The 20,408-nt window shown below is 35.2% G+C and overlaps 1 protein-coding gene across 3 annotated transcripts; it reads right to left on the reverse strand.

Annotated features, from left to right (window-relative positions):
- Nucleotides 1-312: 312 nt before the first annotated feature.
- UGP3 (UDP-glucose pyrophosphorylase 3) lies at nt 313-16,758 on the reverse strand. 3 transcript variants are annotated; one of them, XM_010258784.3, is made up of 17 exons: nt 15,922-16,758; nt 15,220-15,400; nt 14,943-15,092; nt 14,625-14,786; nt 14,331-14,503; nt 14,158-14,224; nt 12,836-13,002; nt 10,546-10,704; nt 6,226-6,317; nt 6,019-6,113; nt 4,457-4,534; nt 4,155-4,250; nt 3,805-3,879; nt 3,630-3,721; nt 3,372-3,534; nt 2,379-2,439; nt 313-474 (listed from the first exon to the last, which is right to left on the reverse strand). In XM_010258784.3, exons 1-17 carry the CDS (start codon nt 16,623-16,625, stop codon nt 422-424), a joined length of 2,568 nt encoding a protein of 855 aa, XP_010257086.1. In that variant the 5' UTR covers nt 16,626-16,758; the 3' UTR covers nt 313-421. The 3 variants fall into 3 exon arrangements, with proteins under 3 accessions (XP_010257086.1, XP_010257085.1, XP_010257084.1); XM_010258783.3 differs by lacking the exon at nt 313-474 and adding an exon at nt 515-915; XM_010258782.3 differs by lacking the exon at nt 313-474 and adding an exon at nt 515-924.
- Between the last annotated feature and the right edge of the window lie 3,650 nt (nt 16,759-20,408).

Genomic DNA, 20,408 nt, shown 5'->3' on the forward strand with positions numbered 1-20,408 from the left:
GTTGTGGTGGGAGCTGGGCTGGGGTGTTTTCTTATTGGTTTCGGGCCATCTGGCCAGGTCTACCTGATTCGTCCCAGATCTGCTCCATTGACGGCCCTTATTGAAAATTCATGTTAGAGATGGATAAAACAAGGTCAAATGCACAAATGGCAAAAACAAGTGTTGCTCAAACTTGCATTAGCCTGTATTTTTAAGAAGACATCCAAGTCCTTTTCCCATCTTACTGAATCAAAGACTTCACAGATGCATCGGATTTGATTCCTTTACTCCGCATCCATGCAATGCTGACTAAAATGGAAGTCAATTAAAGTGCATAAGCATAAACCAGTATTAGTCCAAAACTACCGATTGAATAGTAGGATTATCCAGCATTACGGAGTTCAGAAGACTCCATGTCCTGACAAGTCAGCTCCAAGGAAGATCATCCTGAAAGTGGGAAAAGAATACAACAGAGATTGTTGCTATTCAGCCTACCTGGAAAAAAAAAAAGAAAAAAGAAAAGAACTGAAAAGGGTAAATGTCAAATTGGAAGCCCTTCAAAGAGAAAGACAATATATACTTGTATCAGAAGTAATCCAGTTTTTTTTCTTTCTTTTTTTTTCTTTTCTTTTTACATTTATATTACATGAGCAACACATGATGTGTTCAAGTACATGACTCGGCATCTTATTACATACAAAAAATACAGTACGAAAGGTTTAACTTGTGTTTAACCAATCAAAGTGGAATGAGCCAAATATGTGAAGCCGACTTTCAGTCAGTCTGTGAACCACGATTCACAAAGGTGAGATGAAAAGGCCGAGTAAGTACTTTACAGCTCTATCATTTCCAACTGAATATGCGTGCCTCTTAACTTGTACTTCCAGAACCAGCTTCCGCAATCCATCATACCCTTCTCTATAGGGTCTAACCTAACTGAGAAGCCTGAATTGTGAATTGCAATTACAAAGGAATAATTTGCTTAGCTCATTCAAGCAGGAAATTTTATGGTTAAAATATAACTGAAAATAAAACAGTGGACACGTTTACAATAAAAGATAAAAATTCAAGACAATGCCTAAGGTAAACGACCAGAAAGATCTCCTACAAGGAAATAAGTAGGCATTGTTAATGGTAGCACCACAGTGATAAAGCATTTTTTTAGTTTCGAGTAAAAATACCCTAATGTTTAACATTTTGTTTTTTAATTTAACAGTGGAAATATTTCAATGTAGAAATTGTCCAGTATAATAGAATTGATTCAAATGCAACAGTGGTAGTCTCTTTGAAGAATAACTTTCACATGAATTAATCCCAAATACCACCAGCAAAAAACTTATCAAACCTAAAACTAGTCATAACTAAAACCATCTTTTATCATAATTAAATCTTTTTTTTGTCATTTTGATAGGTTAGTATTCAGAATTGTATTGATTCAAAAAATACATAAAATGAGATATATAGATACATGCACATCCTTCTATACACCAAGGGTTGAACCATATAAGATTTTGTGCTGATATAATTTAAAATAATAAATCTTCTAAGTTCTATTTGAAATTCATGCAAAACATCATTGGAGAAGATTTTTGAATAATCAATTCAAATAGTTAAGGTAACCCCATAAGGCTTAGATGAGGATAATGATTTGTATAATCAATTCGAGGTCAAAATCTTTTCATACCATAACCAGAAATGAGGGCCACCAGGAGTAGTAAATAAAATGATGAGTTGCCGATGCTTTTAAGAAACATTAAACTTCAAATGCCCCATTTGTTTCACCATATAATAGGCAGAAAATTTGTAAATCTATAAAGTTTCAGTAAAATTTCTGCCTTTGTACAGCTAAACTTTGTTTTCTGCCCCTTCTATATAGAAATAGATGTAGTCAAATGGGAAAAGGTCAGAGAAACAAACAAAAAATTGTGGAAATCTTGAAACTTGATTTCGAGATCAGATCCCCTCAGCCAAATGAGACAAGATACATGTGACTAAATAGTCAAAAATTGTCTCAAAATTCTTTCAAAGAGAAAAGCTCAGCAAAATAAAGCACATAAAGAATAAAGTATAAGAGATCAACACAGTGGAATATAAGAAAACATATAGAAGAAGTCTACCAAAGCTCAGCAACAGATGGGTGTCAGCTATGTCTTCCTACAGATATCATCAATATAAATCCAAGGCTTTTCTGAGTGTTAAGTCTAACAAAGCTTGCTCTTGTTAAGTCAATAAAAACAGTGATAAAATGTTTGTATGTAATGACAATTAAAATGCTCAAAAACTAACATGCATATGTGAAACCAAATATTACTTAAGAGTTGTTGATGGTGAAACTCAAAAGTCATAGATTGCACTAAGACATTATGCCGCATAGTTGAAGGGAATTTAGATTTAAGCACCTGAATTTCCTGCTGTAATTTGCATTTTGTATCCATTTGGAACTTCAAATACATGATTTCCCTGGAATAGGTAAAATAGATGAAAGAAGTTTTACTAACTTATTACTTTAGGCAAAGATAAAAGGTCATTGATAATGAAGTATTATAAACAATTATTTCCATTTACAAATTATAACTAGATTATAATGAAATGGTGCATTAGAGGATCTGGTTCCTTGTTCTACAGATCCAAGCTGGGATATCTCCTAATCAAATATCAACCTGATTGGATAATTGCAATAATCCAATTTATAAGCATTACATTGTTCCCCAGACTATAAGAGTGTCAGTGACTGGACAGTAAAAATCATTGAATCCAGTGAATCTTTAGGTAAGGTATTAAGATGTTGGGATTAACTTTTCCATGTTCGTCTTCATCATGTTACCGGATATTCCTTAGGCTGCGTTTGGAAATGATGCAAATATGTAGTGTAAAACGGTTTATATAAATTGCAAAATTGGGTTAGTTTTGCACTGACAAATTTACCTTCTTACCAAACAGACTTTTAGCTGTAATGGATGCAAACATGAATTCCAATAAAGCATATGCTTTTTTTATCAAAAGCCCACTTGAATGCAAATTTACTTCTTTTTTATTGATGTACTTTTACATCTTATTATCAATGTAAATATGCATTGGTCTGTCATTTGTCAATGCATAAATGTAATGTTGCCAAACACAGGAAAAAGTGAACCAGAGTGCAAATTTACCCTGAACCGGGATTTACACCCCATTTGCATCATTTCCAAATGCAGCCTTATATGCATAGCAGTGGTCTCCAATACATGGAACTTATAACTTAGGTACTTGAATTGAGATAATCCACTTGAATTTGATATCTTTGATCCAAAGAAATATCCTGTGCATGTTCTGATGATGCCCCCGATACCTCTCATGTTCACAATGTTTCCAGACATAACATGCAAAAGTGATGGTTCTTTTGGTATGCTTACCTGTAGAACTACATCTTTGGCCTCAAATTCAGCATTTCCATGCAGTATGACCTTTAATGCTTCAAAGCGCTGAACATCAAGCTTCCAGTAAATATTCTCACTGGAGCTCCAGTCAATTCCCCTATTTAATACTTTGACATTCTGTAATTTGCATCTTCCACACCTAATACCAAACATCATATATTCCTTATCTTCAGATAATCAACTCCCAAATGCCATTGTTATTGAAAGTGAAAAGTAGAGGGAAGATTCTATTACCTGTGCCCATAAATTAGTATGGGTTCACCAGCTTCATCTATCCTAGTTGAGCCCATAATGTTTTCAGCAACAACAATTAAGCTTCCATCCAGCTGATGAGGAAAAACAATCAAGCTTATATAGAAAAATGTAGAGATTAGGTATGCCTCAACAAAGTCTACTTGACATTAACTACCTGAACATCTCTCCACAAGAATTCAGCAACCTCGACTTGTAACTCAGATCCATCAGAAATGGAACCTCTATAAAACTGAAATTACAGACAGTCAAAGCAAGTCCATGGGTTTCTCCCAGTGGTACGTAAAGTGTATGGTTTTGAAAATAATTGTCAGAGAAAATAGGCTAAAGACAAATTACAGAAAGCTGTTCTTAAGGGCATGGGTATGACTAATATAATTGAAAGCAAAATTCTTTAGTGCTCTTGCATTTGACAAATTACTTATATATACATGCACAAACACATACGTACCAAGAAAGATTTTGCATTATATAATTTTAGAATGAACTGATAAATTGCATGCTTACCTTTTGTCTGGTGACCTCCCAAAGTGGACCCAATGCAGGATGGAGAAGAATGAGAAATGGTGGTCCAGAATGGAAATATTTATCATTATCTTTGATCTGACAAACATTAAGAGGAAAAAACATGTAAGAATCTTACAAGAAAAAAAGAAAAAAAACTAAGAGAAGAATAAATAGACAAGAAATTGATAACAGAGCCAAAGAAAGAAAATTTGGATATAATTTTTAGAGCACCATGTTACACATAAACTGGAAGAGGCTAAAAACAACAATGCAGGTCCTATTCCAGTTTCCAGAGACTACACCTCAGGCACTTCTATGTCACAGTGGGAAAGAAGATCAGCTGCATTGCGTATAATATCCAACAGTGAGCCATCTGGGGTCTGCACAACATTTCCAAATTGAAAATGTTAGCATTGGAGGAACACTTACAGGATATGTATCTCAGCATATATATACACTGGAAATTCTCAGATGTCTGATATTACAAAAAGAGTGAGACATACAGATTTAAAGGGTTTTTGGTCCCAGAGACATGACAAATACCACCTATTACTGAGGGGCAAACCACGAACTGACATGACAGTCAAGAGGATATGGTTAATACCCACTGCAGGGATTAAAGTAGAAGGTGAATGTTTTTCCATCAGAACCTTGGACTAAGGATAATTTCTACAATGATAAGAAATAGCAATTTGGTATATTTTAATCCAAGAGTTTAGAAGCAGGGGTAAGAGTAACAATGGAATTCTGACATCATGGTGTTATTCTAAGGATAATGACTATCTTAGAAATTCGTGGGGGTTAGATTTACTACAAAAAAGAAAGGATATTAAACAAAGACTATGTTGCTGAACTGTTGAAGCATATGAAATAAATAGATACTATCTATCTTTGCACATGAGAAGCACTTTTCTTGGAAAATCCATTGTGAAGAACAAAATGATGTCAATCAAATGGATGTGCCTTCAGATTAATTTATTCAGAAAGTAAGTAGCAGTAGATAATTTGATGTATGCGGAGGAACTGATTTGGGAATAAAAGTCACCAACAGAGGGTTAAATGGGAGTCCATTCTTACATCAGCTCAGAAGCAACGTGTATTGGTTTTCTTTTCAGAAGAGAATACTTCAAGATCTCATGTCATCTTGAAATTATAATTTCAAGTTAAGCAGAAATAAAATGACTGCTTTTACATCCAGACCTTTCATTTTAAATATGCCCATACACACACAACATGGGCATGACTACAAATGTCTCAGATTAGCCCATACACCTTACATTAACAATTTTATTTAATGAAATTTGAAATATTCATTTGCATTCATACTTTGTCAGGTTGACAAGCACGAGAATGCAGTTTCAAGTCTGAGAGTGGCTACTCGCAAAAAAATGCCATAAGGTTAGGACCATATCCAGTATACTCCCAAGACCCCAGATGGTTACAATGAACACCACTTACCCTGCTACAATATTCACCATCTGAGGTGAACAAACTCCGGATGACAATCAGTTTCAGTGATCTAAATGGGAATGAAAATGCCACCACATACATACATATATATATATATATATAATGAAGTATCTAATTCCTTTACACTTCTACAAAGTGGATGTCCAAAAAGATCGAAGGTAGTTCATCACCCTTTCAACTACCTCATGAAGAATCAAAATCACATCAATCTTGCCAATAAATTACATCTCTAGAAGGTATAAAGTTATCAGACAAGATCTATCCTTTGAGAAATATAATAATTATTATTTGATAACATTTACATTTCAGTATACAGATTCAGTGCCTCAATCTGAATTTTGTTCTATTTCTTCCCAAAGCTAGTGCAAAATACTGAGAAGTTCAAAAACCAAACCTGGCGCAAGGACTTGTCTGTATTTCTTTTTTTCTTCTTAGCAGATGAAGTAACCCTTTTTCGTTCATTATACACAATAAAGGTGTCCAATGCATCTGTTAAGACATATCACATGAATGATGTGCATTAGCATGGATAAAAATATGCCATTTTGAGAGGCTAGAAAGAAAAAAAGGAAAAAGATCTCATAAGCTAAACATGTCATACCCTCTACATCTTTATAACACCGAGATGAATATGTGTTTAAAAAGTTATCTGCAATATTTTGCATTGTGCATTCCAATCTTCCACCAGAAACACTGTCACATGGAAAAATAATGAGTCAAATACAAAAAATGAAAAATATTATTCTGGTTCTCCATAACAGATCTCCTTTATTAGGGCATTGGTATTAATCAAAATGTAATATATTCAGTAATAACTTATGTTATACTTTCTGAGACAGAAGACTTCAGATAAAAGTGGCCTCAATTAGCAGCAGTTGGCATATCATCCCAGTATTGATCACTGAAACATAATAACTAAAAATTTTACATTCCTGGGGAGGAGGATGCACTATTGTAAACAAGACCAAACCAAAAGGGAAAATAACTAAGGGCTACTACCCAATCTTGGTCCCAACTATCCAGAGTCTTGGGAGGGGTGTGGCATTTTTTACACAAATGGCCACTCCCAGATCAATCCTTAATGAATATCACACCCCAAAACTTAATAAGATTATACTGTTACATTTGTAAAAAATTATAACTCCATGTAGAAAAGAGATATGATTATCATTCTTCCACAACATGGAAAGATCATTAAAATAATCACAAAGAGCTGATGGAATCTTGGATGCTAAAAGACAAATTGATAAACCAGAAATTATTCCCAATCTTGGCTTTCAACTCATAACCTATTATTTATGAGCACCATCAAAAACTCAAGATTCAGAAAGAGTGGAAACAAAATGACAATATAAAGATTTAAGGTTTTCTTCTGGGTTTTTAGGAATCTAAAATTTGGGCTGGGAAGTTGGGGTTTATTGCTTTGAGCATTTAAACATTTGACCCACCACTCTTTAATGGTTTTAGAATGTTAAGGATATTGTGTTTAAACTATCCAACAAGGGCCTGTTTGGTTTGCAGTCGGAATCGAAATTGAAATCCTCCAGAATCGGAATTGGAATGGTCTATTCCCTCCACCTGTTTGACTCAGGCTGGAATCAGAATTGGCTGGAATGGATTCTCATTCCCAAGGGAGGGGAGAGAACGGAAATTCCCTCATATGGGGGAATGCCATTCCACCAGGAATGGGAATCAGATTCCGGTTCTGCCCAACCAAAAGGTTGGAACTGGAATAGACCATTCCAGTTCTGATTCCAGATCCCTATTCACACAAACCAAACAGACCCAAAATATTGTTTAGGATTTTAATTAGGTAATGCAAGCAGGGAAAAAGGAATTAGCATGTCTTTGGGATTTTAGTAGTGAATGATAAGAGGGTACAGCAAATGGGGGTATTGAGGTTTATATGGTGTAACTTGTAAGAGATATGGGATGATAAAAAATTAAAACCTAAGCATTAGGGCAAAATGGCTAACTGAATGACTTGTTGCTTTGCCTTTAGTGGATAAGTTTTTTTGAGGAGGTTGTGAGCTCCTTAATGGCAGAAGCTGAAGTTGGATTGACTACCATACCCATGAATATATTATCCAGTAAAAGACAGACAAATAAGACATTCAGTTCAGCCACTTAAGTGATTATGGAACAGCCACTTATACAGTAGAAAGCTGAATATGTCAGTATGAAGAAACCAGCAGTAGGGTTTAGCTAGGAGTATGTTCAGCAGCCTAAAGGAACAAAAACATAAAATCCAGAAAGTAGAGCATATTATTATATAGTAAACTTGAGTTAGCCTTAAAAGAAACTAATATAGTGTTGCACCACTTAATGCTCCCATATTATATTCTTGTGATCTCACCAAACCATCTGGCACTTACTGACATGGAAAAATTTGCACCCAGAAGCAAAAGGATGAGATTATGATCCATGCTTGTTAAATCCTGACGTCTTGGTTACTAGTTACATAACACTTGTTGCTCCATCACATATTCTTGTGTTTGCATCCAGACTTTAATGATTTAATTTTACATTTTTTATAAATAGCAGTATTTAATTAAATAAAGCCAAGTTATCCCTAAAAGGGATGGGCCCAGAAGTACAAAGAGAACATGGCTCACACTAATAATTTAATTTTACATAATTCTTCCTCAGCTGGATAAAACTCAACTTCGAATTTCAAAAATATCAAATTATTAGCTTTGGATTGGAATTAGATGACAGTCCCAGGCTCCCAGCTGCCTCACCAACCATGCAGAGTATGCTGCAACAAACATGCATAATTATGGTTTAACATATAGATTCACCTATCAAAAAAAACATATAGATTCCTTTTAGCTAGTCCATGTCCTAAAACTTTCAAGTTTCTATTCCATGACCAACCTAAACCAGCTATACTCTCTCTCTCTCTCTCTCTCTCTCTCTCTCTCTCTCTCTCTCTCTCTCTATATATATATATATATATATATATGACATAACAAGGTGAAATTCCTAGGGTGCTCTAAGTGAGTTCCATTAACATCATGAGCATGGGAACAATTAAGAACATGCAGATAAGATACAGAGAAAAGTTTAGATATCTTCTGTGGTGATTCAAGGATATGTCTAGTGAAGAAATAGGGGTGAGAAATCTATAAACTATAGAGGAGTCTACAGAGAAGCAAAGGGGATACAACTTGGCAAAGCTTTTAAAATGAAGAGGACATTGAGAAATAAGTTGCAACCAGGTTCAAGTAGCCAAGTCTTTGAGGCTGATTCTCAAGATCAGGGATGGTGTGAGCATACCAATGTTTATATTAGGGGGTAAGAAACTGATCCACAAAAAATTAGGAGATTACTGATAATGAGAAAATTGGAAGTATTGATTCAGACAAGCTGTTCAGGAAGGAGGTTGTGGCTAATCAAATCTCTAAAGAGGTGAAAGAATTATTGAATTGGAAGATGTTGGAAACAACAGTAACCATAGGAAGAGCAGTATAAGATGGAAAGCAAATTTAGGAGTAGAGGCAAAGAGGAAGGGACAGATATCAGGCTTGGAATACAGGGCAAGGTTTTTCGATGAAGTAGGAATTGTGGCTGTGGTTGACAATGGTGAAACACTCTTCAGGTTCCTTTTGGATGTATGGAGAATTATGTATAGCTAGGAGAGACATCTTGGCTATTCTGTCTACTCATTTTTCGATGAAGTAGGAATTTGGCTGTGGTCGACAATGATGAAACACTCTTCAGGTTCCTTTTGGATGTATGAAGAATTATGTATAGCTAAGGGAGGCACCTTGGCTATTCCGTCCATTCATTTTCCTTCTCTTCTTCTCTTCTGGTTTGTTTCCATCTTTTCTTATACTCCTCTTTGTATACACCCCATACCTTTAATAGACATATTTTGTTACCAATACAATAAAAAATCAAATGATTTGATTTAGATTCAGTATGTGTGATGTTTCTTTTTCACATAGGTTGGACTTTGATGCAGGAGATGAAGAGTCAACAATTGGAATTTTGTGAAAGTTTATGTATTTCTGTATTTTTGGACAGCAGGGGTAATTTTGTCATTTTACAATTTTCTGTGGGCTTCAATGATATGGTCCGATTTGTCTATTATAGTTTGTTTATGTTTAAAGTTTCAGGGTCATTGAATAAGTAGGATTAGAGTTATTGAGTCTACTTTGGATTAGGATAATGGCAGTTCAGTTTGAGTCTTATTACAATTCTGATGAGTCTAACAGTTTGATTGCTAGGATTCTTATGAGTCTAGAGTCTATAAATATGTATGGACGTTTTACACAAAGATCAATGAAGTTTATTGAGTTTTTTTGAGCTTATGCTAATTATGGTGAGTGATTTCCATGCCCTAGAGTGATTCTAGGTACCCTATCAGACTTGCATTAGTTAGCATGCTTACCTAGAGTGATTCTAGGTAATTTTGTCACTATATCATAGTCAATGTATTTTTCTATCAAATGTAGAATATATTGCCACTTGACATAAGATTATCTTGACCAAAGAATAACATAACTGTAGAGAACACTGATGTGGACCCCACTGATGTGGTCCCCATAGTGTTCGTATGGAAGCAATATTTCTGTTAGATATGACAGTGTTAGTTGGTAGTTATTTCAGCTTTATTATTAGTTATTTCTTATTCTATTTGCCATGTAAGCAATAAGGGCAATTCAGCCCTTTTACATTTATATAAATACTAAGAGTGGGTCGGCAGAAATCATAACCTTCCCTCTCTTTTTCTGAAACTCTCTTCATGTACTTCTTCTCTTCCTCTCTTCTCTTCTTCTTCTCTTCAATTTTCCATCCTTTTTTCTTTTAAATTCAAGACTGGTTGTAGTCTAGATCGACTACTAATGGTAACTATAGCATGAACCATGAACGAAATATAAGAACAAGAAATGTGAAACAGCAATAGAAATTGTACCTATGCTGGATTCCTAGATGATCCACATATGTAATAGGCTTTTTCAGATTTAGCACAATTCCTGGTAGAGAGTCTGCATTTCCACTGGATCCAACCTTTTCCGCAGAAGCTAGATCAACATAAAGAATATTTGTATTGGCGGGAAACTCTTCCTGCAAACTTAACACAATAAACAGGATTGACATTGCAGTAATCTTTTAAAGTAGGCAAGAAAAATATTACCTGTTCAAAGAAAGAATTTATAAATGAATACCATAGGTATATTTAAATGAAAGTAATGACTAAAATAGAATAGATGATAATCTTGATGTGCATAAAGTGTAGCGTGAACTAAATTATAGACCTAGGCAATGAAGTAATAGAAAATACCCCATGGAGGAATGGGTTCAATAATTTCACCGAGAGACCAATAATCATTTCAGAAAGACTAAAAAGAAGGTTATCAATTGTAGACCAATGATACTATCAATAATAGATGAGTAGATGAAAAATAAAAATCCCATCAACTTTTCACAGATTTGATTGGTCCCCCTGACAATCTAAATCTAAACGCCCCTTGTTAGTGGAAGAACTACAGAAACCAAAATTGTTTTTACATCAGACACCTCTGCAAAAGTTTGTGCACAATATCTTGGACGGTGATACTGAGGTGTTCCATATCAAGAAAACCTAGTAGGTTATAATAAGAAACAAAGACATCATGGTAGCAATAGAGTAAGCCAACCAGTCATGGAACTTCAGATGAGAACCAGATGCAAAAACTCCTCCCTCAAGAAACATTTTCTGTAAGTTTTAAGACAGGCTATACACCAAAACTTCTCATAAACAGCATAAGAACAAAACTGCAGCAACATTACTAGGAGATCTCAAAATAAGCACATTATCTGCAGCCTACTTAGTAGTTACAGCCATGCCTACTAATATTCTGATATTTCCATTTTTCTAGAAGGGTTATCATTAAGTCTGGATTTCTCTTTTTTCTTTTTTTTTGGAAAAAATATATGAAGTCTGGATAATTAAAAAAAAAAGAAATCCAAATGCCAGGGATATATTCCAAACACCAATGTTGAGACAACAACAATGGCATCTCTGTATTTTTGAAATTCTATTTTAATTCTTTATACTGGAAAAACTTTGCGGTAATTTTATCAGTATTATCATATTTGGTGATTTTATTGTTTTCAAAGAAAGAATCAACTCCAACTAGATCTATTATTATTTATAATTAATTACTAAAGATATAATTCCTTTAAAATGATAAAACTGAGATATGTACTGCATAAACTGCTTTTTTATGGATGCTTATCAAAAATCAACTATTTTTTATGGATAACTGATAATTTTATTAAAAGTTCCAGCACCCTAATGCTAGCTTACCCTATTTACAGAAGTGCCCAGCACCCCTTCATAACTTTACATAACTGTACAGTACAATCGGGCCCAAAACAGTTGATCCCTAGTTGCTTCTTGCATGGATAGTGAATCTACCAAGCAATTTGCTGATATAGTTTAGTTACTCAATGGTAGGTAGCCTCCAACTTCTCTGTCAGAAATTTTATTTCCCTCACTATGTGCCCGTCTTGCCATGGACCTTGACTGTTGGATCTAATCCGCCCAGTACTAACATTGAATCCCCTTGCACAATTATATTTCAGATGCCTAGATTTCCTCCAACTCTTGATCCTTGCAAAACAGCTAGTAATTCTTCATTCAAGGAGTCACAAATACCAATTGCCCCATAAAATTTTGCAAAAATATTTCACCTTGCATCCCTATATGCTTCTCTTATGCCTGATGGTCCACAGTTTCCAATGCTGCACCCATCACAAGCATAAGCTGACTTCTTGTTGGTGGCCTCCAATGCTTTTGAGCTCTAGGTTGTATTTCCATAAGCATCTCTTTCGTTCTTGATTTTTCTTTAAAATCCTATCATTTCTTTCCCCCATAAATCTCATAAAATAGCTGTCCTAGTAGATCTCCATAATGCCTTTACTCTCCCTGTTGGAATTCTATAGAACGAAGGTTCAAACAACTCTGCTACATCAGTTGGAGGATTCTATCTGCAATCCTAGAGAGAAAACCAATAAGAGATTCGTAAATGGTGATTAGACTCTCCATTAAAGAAACAAACACAGGGATAAAGGCACCATTTTCATCTCCGCTTTTGGAGGTTTCCACAAGTGTAAATTTTGAAATAGTAGACCCCCAACAAAAAGCCCTAATCTGCAAAAACTATTTGATACTTGTACTATAAAGTTCTCCAACATAAAGTGGCTAGTAAATTTTATACCTATGAGGATAAAATGGACCATCTGTGATGCCAAACTTATCAAACTCAGTATATTCAATACATGATAAACCATATGCCCATTTCCCATCCAGATTCTTCTTCTCAATGAGAACATTAATGCCTTCTGTAGCTCCCGATTTCCGCGTACAAGAAGCAAATCCTAATTTCTGCAATAAATTAATAAAGAATAGATAGTGGATCAGTAATAGGGTGGAATTAATAATGATAATCAATTAATCATTAGTTCACTAAAAAAATCCCAATTATGAAGACTGAAATGCACCAAAAATAGTTATGTTTGCCTTGTCAACAAAATTATTATTATGAAATATAAAAAGTCAAAAATAACTGCCAAGAAACAAGACCCTCAAGATTAAAATAATAGGAATAATTTATTTCTGAAGCCAATGGCCCTAGTATTACATGAAAGCTGTGTTCCATATCTAGCTCTAATACATCAAAGAAAACCTAATGTCTGAAAAAACAGCTCTTCATTTTGGTAAAAACTGAAGCAGTGGCTCTTGAAAATTTATTGATTTGATTCTGAGGGCTGGCAGCAAGATTGCCTTCCTTGCTGAAAATGGTTAATTCCCCTTGTTGATATCCATAGACATAAATTTCATGGATTAGTCCATTTACTAGACAAAAGTACAGGATAAGTGATTTGAACAAGAAATAATTGGATATTATCTTTGCTAGAGGAAAGTAGAAATTTGCAAGCAAAAGAAAACAGCATGGATATCTCAAAGCATATGACACTTAAACACCACTCATGCCAATAATTTGAGATTGGCAACTTAGAATTCTTTATGTAATGGTTATGATCCACCACTTCATAGGACTTATCATGTCAGTTAAACACATACAAAAACTTTGAAAGAAAAAAGTCACATGCTTAATGACTCATGCTCAATAGCATCCAACCTCACAACTTGTAATTGTCAACTCAATAAATTAAAGAGTACTCTGAAATTGGGTCCATTTTGCTTTTACATCCATCAATCTAATATCTTCCCAAATCCCACTAAGTCTCCTATTTCAATTAATAAGGTGTAAAGTACCTATATAGGAAAATTAAACTTTAACAAATAAGAAATTTTTGGGCAGCTGAATGCAATGTAGTTTGATCACTCTTCCGTCTTTTTCTCTACCAACATTCTAACACTTCCAGAGTTATAGCTTAACTAATAAAATGACAACAATAAAAACTGACACACTCCATACAGTTCATTAGAGCAGTGTGCCTTAAGAAGTTTTACCACACAAAAAACATTGATTTCATACAGTTGGGGACCAAGAAATTTTGGAATAAAAAAGCATACCTTTCTATGGCGGAGACCTAGCCCTGCCAATGCTAAAAGAGTCACATCTGTAGCAGCTACAACATTACTGCACAGCCACCCCAAACCAATTAAGGAAGTATGGATATTTCAGCATTGCCAAACAAGAAAATAAAAAAGACTGCCATATTAGAGAAGGATCAACTGAAGTTAACCTGACTTGTCGAACAGTTGCACCTTTTCTTCCATGTCCATAAAACCATTTGAAAACTCCTTTGCTGTGTGCAAGTTTCCATATCACGCCATGGCCTCCAGGTTTGCATACTGGAGTATATGGTCCAGTAATCAACCACTGGCCATCCTCTGCACCAACAGTGGGAACGAGAGGCTGGCAGTAAACAAGCCAATATATTGAGGCATATTCTTAACTATATGAGATATGACAAAGAAAATAAGTTACAGTTTAGAAAGGAGGAAGAGTAAAAGAAATTCTCATATCCACATCAAACCTGCTCAAAAAGTTGAAAACTTGATTGACCTCTTCCAAACCACTTCAGCCTTTCACATAGTGAAGTGACAAGCTCATGGTTGTTCTTTGCTGAACTTGTCATGATTGCAACAGGGGTTATGCATTGCTTCCCATAGATTTTGAAATAGAGGAACTCTCTAGCCTGCAATAGTGAAAAAGGTCCATGCATATGATTACTTGAAAGTATAAACTTGTGTATTCGGCATCCACAATGAGCAGTCCCAATTTTTGTAGGCTCATCATCTCATTGAAAGGAAATTGAGTAACAGACTTAAAAAATGGAATGGAGGTCTTGTACCTGAAGATCCCTAATAAGACCTTCCAATAAGGTTCGTCCACAATAAGGAAGCATGGCTGCAGGAAGACATTCTCCAGTATGAGGATCAACTAAACCAAGCCTATCCCCAGAGCCTCCCAAAGGATAAATTTCACCCATTTCTGGCAAACCCTTTAAACAATGAAACAATGAAATATTAGCAGTAGTAGTACTAGCATTGCTAGAAGCATCTTGAGTTTTAACCCTAACCGAAAGCTCCCAGTATTTGCTATCAAGAAATAATCATTATCAAGCTAACCTCAATTCCCCACAAAGCTGCTTGAGATGCATATTCTGTATTTTGAGCAAGATCGAGTCCCTTAGGAACATGAATTTCAAGAAATTGGCATTTCATTGTCTCATCCAAGTGGTGAGACCAATTCAATGTATGCCTTTCAGATGTTGATGGGGAAATAAGCTCTAACACCATTACCTGATATCTGCAATGGATGCATACAATATAAATACAAAATGTACAGAAAACCTGCTTCCACAAAAATGAAATAGTTCGGAAGTAGCTATAAAGAATGTTCACCCTCTTGTTTTGGTAAGTAATACATTCCAGTGGGGGAAAAAAGAATTTGAGAAAGTGGATAAAAAGCTATGAAGTTCTTTAGTTTCTTCACTGTAAAATATAAGGTTGCAACTCAAACTTTCCTACTTACCGAAATGTTTAAAAAAAGAATGAAAGAAAAAGTAGTTGTATTCCTCAAAGCAAGATAATCTACCAAATCCTTGTTGAAACTTGAAAGTAGGAGAATAATCTTACAAGCTATCTCATTACAGGAAAGCATTCACCAAGATTCTAGACAGAGGCCCTAGTTAGAACAATAAGCAGGGGAGTTCAGCAGTAGCATGAACAATTTCCATGAAACACCACTAGAACAACAAGCAGGCCCAAGTTAAGAAGAACGATAAAAAAATTAACCCATATCGATCATTGAAAGAGAAAAGAACAAACCCAATAATTCCCCCAATGCAGTCATAGAACTGTTCTATCTCTCGCAAAGTCCGTAAGAGCTTTTTCAGTGGCGCAAGGACCCTGTTCTTCCCATCTTTAGCGTCCTTCTTCTTAATCACCTTACCAACATTATTGGCATCCAAATTCTCAATCATCTCGACTAACATATACAATGCACTCTTCAACGAGCTTCTGTGGAACTCGTATTTAGTATCAAAGGAGTCAAACTCAGAGTAGAGGACATGCTCTTGCCCGGCGGCAACGAGACACTTGAGCAAAAAGAGATCATAGATATCGAGATTAAGAGAAGTTACAACCCTAGAAAAGCCAATTTTCCGAGCAGAGAAGAGTTGTCTCACTCTGGAATCACAGTCAAGCACCCGAATCTTATCTTTCAGGTTCTTGGAACTCGAAAGTCTGGAGAGGAGACTCTGCAGACGTGCAATTTCATCCTGGAAATCACAATCTGGGAGAGGCGCGGATTCGACCGGAGCTGTGGATACGCGCGTTATTTGACAACAACAAATAGAAGAAGAATTGGAGGACAAATAAAAAGTGTTGAAAGGTCGTCTGAAATGAAGTCGTTTGTTGGTGGTAAGAGTGCTGAAGGAGATTAATGGGAGAAGAGATTGGGAAGTGGTGGGTTGAGAGGAAAGGAAAGGTTGTTGATAGGGGTGAAGTAGGATGGATGTGGCGCGCGCCATGCGCTAGTTGCAGAGATGTGCGGAATGGTGAGGGATAGGTAGATATTGACAGAGAGACTCAGAATCTCTGCGAGAGATTGGGGAGGAGGAGCAGAGACGAAGCGGAGATTTCAATTCCCTTTTTATGTTTTTTATTTAAAATCAGATAACAGGAGATGCTGATAGCATATACTCTCAGACTTTGTGGCAACACGAGAGAGAGAGAGGGTCGAACGAAGTAGGATCCTCGTTCTCTCTTCCTTTCACGGTGTCTGGCTCTGATAGAGAGAGGATGTGCGTTTGTCTTGAAACCTCATCTGTTGGCACGCATATCCGAAACCGTATTGGCTGCCTCTCCCCCTTAACGGGCTTAATCCTCGTTGGATGATGTGGCAGATCCATCAACCATGATCAGATCCTGACTATTCAACAACGCATGCACATATGCGAGCGAAGCCATCGTGACACATGAGGAATAATTACAAAAAGATTCCACAACCGTTGGAGAATATTATTTGCTACGTGTTCGCATTTTGGCGGGGAAGAAAAAGCTGTGTTGATACGTGCTTTAAAATAGGTATTCAAGAGATGATAATTTCTAGTCCGGCCCAGCCCAGCCTGCAAATTTCCGGGCTAGGGCCTGGCTTTTATGCTCAGGCCCAGGCCTACAACAGGCTTGAAAATTTACACCGGGACAAGAAGTTTTAGTCTATTATTATATGATATATTTATATAAAATATTATAAAAGGATACATATAATTTATCATGTATATGATAGTTTATACTTGTATAAATTATAGCATATATTATATGTCATATAGTTTATAATATTATACATCAATTATAACCTATTTATGACATAGGACCAAAGCCCAGCTTAGGCTCAGGGTATAGCCCTTACCATAAGTGCTACGCCTGGCCTGCCCCGGCCCATGATCAACCCTAGCTAGTTTTCGGTTGGAATCTGGATATGACAAGAAATGAGATTTCAGTACCTAGTCAGTCAAATATTTAGAACTAATCGGGAATATGACAACTTGGAAAAGAGAAAAAAAAAAAAATCCAAAGAAGGAGATGATTCACTTATTAGCCCTCTATAAATTTCGGAATTCATGCCTTGATGCCTTTGTGAAATTCTGGCCAAAAAGATCTAAACCCTCTTACTAAGGACTTTGAAACAGAGGCCACATATTGAACCTCATAATATTTGTGGACCCGAGCCCCATTAATCAAGGTTGGTGCTTCAAGTATCTAGTAAATGTCCCTGGACCTAGAGGAAATCAACTCAATCTTTTGACCAAATTAATGCTCTTTTTGGTTACATTTAAGATAATATCCTTATTTTAGAATTTGGTCTCTTTATTGTAAAGGCAAAAAACCATAATTTGAACTCACTTTTTAATTTATTCCACTCTCTCTTGTTAACTCCCGAATGGGCTCCATTTGCTTTTTGATAAGTTATTTGTCTGGGTAAATGCAGCTAACTGGGTAATTTTTTTCCCGTGGAACACTTACCCAACTAAGTGTATTTACCCATGTTCTTTTATTTCTCATGTAAATAAGGTAATGACCATTTTAGCTATAAAAATCCATTATTATTTTTGTCCCATTTAAGTGTTGACAATTTTTTCCTAGGTGGAAAAGTTATTTATCCACCTAAGAGATGGGTATCATTTATCCGGACAAGTGATACCCAGGAAAATAAACTTTTCCTATTACACATATAAATCTGAAAAAAGAACATAGAATTCTTGGTCAATGGGAACCAAAATCCCATTGACCAACTTTCCCCCCTCTCAGCCCCCTTAAAGTATTGATTCCCATTCTTTTTCTTTGTCTTTTAGGTTATATTTGGTTTGAATGAAAAGGTAGACAAACCAAACACAGTCGTAAATTTTTATTTCTCACAATTTGATTCCACTATTTAACTCTCTATTCCATAATTTAATGAAGTAAAAAAAGAATGTTTTTTTAACCCAACCTAAAAGTAAACTCTTTGTTTTTTCATTCAGGTGGTAAGGTTAGTGAATCAAATGGATATCTCTTGATGTCATAATTAAACAATAAAAATTAAACCAAATGAAAAACTGGTATCAATTAATGAGTATCAAATTATCAATACTTCAAACCATGCATTATAGACAAGATATACCACAAACCAGACATGTATAATGGGCCGGCCAATAAACCCAATCAAGAGTGGAACACGTTAGAAATCCCGATGACGTGCTGACTTCTGATTGGGTGTTGTAACGGATTATAAACTCTTGATTGGCCATGCAGCGTAAGTTATATATAGGGGTGCTTAACCGAATTGTGGGCTTATTTTTAAAAACGAATTGGGGTTACCGAAACCGACCGGTTAATTGGTTGACCGGTTTGGTTAACCATCAGTTCAGTTTGTCGATTTGTTGGTTTGTCGGTTTTTTATTATTTATAATATATTATAATATATACATATATAAATATATAATAAACACTAGAAATATATATAAAATATTATATTTTAAATAATAAATAATATATTATGTATTAATAATAATTAATATATTATATATTATAAATATATATAATGCATATTTATTAATTTATAATGTATAAAAAATAAAAAATATAAATAATATACATAAAATATATAAATATATGTATACTGGTTGGTTCGGTTAACCGTCGGTTTTCTATTTTGGTTAATCGAAACTGAATTGACCGGTTTGATTAACTGAATTTTTTGTTCAATTTCGACCGGTTCAATTTTTTTGGTTTTTCTTTCTCACCCCTAGCTATATATATGTATATTACGGGCTAAATCACCCAATTACATGGTTTTCAAAACCGGACCGGACCGGAAAAACCAGGACCGGTCCCGTTTTCCCCAAAAATCGGATTTCCCCCTAAAATTGTTGATTTTGGCCAGCAAACCACTGAACCGGGCAGTTAACCGTTCGAACGGTTTTGACCGTTTTTTTATTTTTTTTTGAAAATTTTTATTTTTTTATTTTTCTATCAGAACTGGTTGAGCGTTCAGTTCGAACGGTCGGACGTTTCAACCCAGTAATCGGACCCCTAACTGGTTCGGTTTTAAAAACCATGCCCAATTATGAGATAAGGTTGCCAATTGTATACGTGTTGTTTGTAGTATATCCTAAATCGGACTAGGTTAGGACTTATGGTTAAGTTTGGGAGTGTTTAAAAACAATTGCTTATTTCAATAAGATAATCACTTATTTTGGGTTAGGGCTACATCAATAATCACTTATTTGTGTTTGTGAAGCTAAAATTTTGAGTTTATTAAATTTTTAAGTATTTTTTCTAGACTTTCTTGGCCCGCCATGTCATTCTATACTACCTTATCTGAAATAAGCTTCATCAAAATAAACAAATATTTTTAATCACTTATTTTTCAAATAAGCACTAAGAATTACGTAGCCATTATACGCGCCTTGTTTGTAGATTACTAATCTATTCACTCTGTAACAGTTGTGTGAAGTGCAAGAAAAAGTGGATCGGAGTAACCGATTCAGATGTTAACATTAACCGGTTAGCAAACAAAAGTTGATAATGTTTTTGCCTTCGATTAAACTTCTAATAAGAATACTATTTAAATTGTGAAACCAGGAGCTTTCAATCTTTTTATAACTCCAACTCCATATCCGAGTCTAACAAGGAACTACCAATCGTACGTAATACAAAAATACAATATCATGGGTGGTAATCCAACACAAACTCTAAAAGCTTAACCTCTTTATATAGATGACCTCAAAAGATTATGATCATATTATTCATCGAATTCGAAACAAGCCAAG

The sequence above is a fragment of the Nelumbo nucifera genome, chromosome 2 (genome assembly GCF_055504915.1).
Source record: "Nelumbo nucifera cultivar China Antique chromosome 2, China Antique-T2T, whole genome shotgun sequence".
In the NCBI taxonomy this organism is placed as follows: domain Eukaryota; kingdom Viridiplantae; phylum Streptophyta; class Magnoliopsida; order Proteales; family Nelumbonaceae; genus Nelumbo; species Nelumbo nucifera.

What these genes read in the sequence shown, in the direction of transcription:
- UGP3 (XM_010258782.3), bottom strand. Translation starts at nt 16,625, where the DNA reads ATGGCGCGCGCCACATCCATCCTACTTCACCCCTATCAACAACCTTTC. An exon ending in CAGCTTTGTGGGGAATTGAG is followed by an intron (nt 15,093 to 15,219) that starts GTTAGCTTGATA and finishes CATTGTTTAAAG; the next exon opens with GGTTTGCCAGAAATGGGTGA. An exon ending in AATTACAGCAGGAAATTCAG is followed by an intron (nt 925 to 2,378) that starts GTGCTTAAATCT and finishes TTCACAATTCAG; the next exon opens with GCTTCTCAGTTAGGTTAGAC.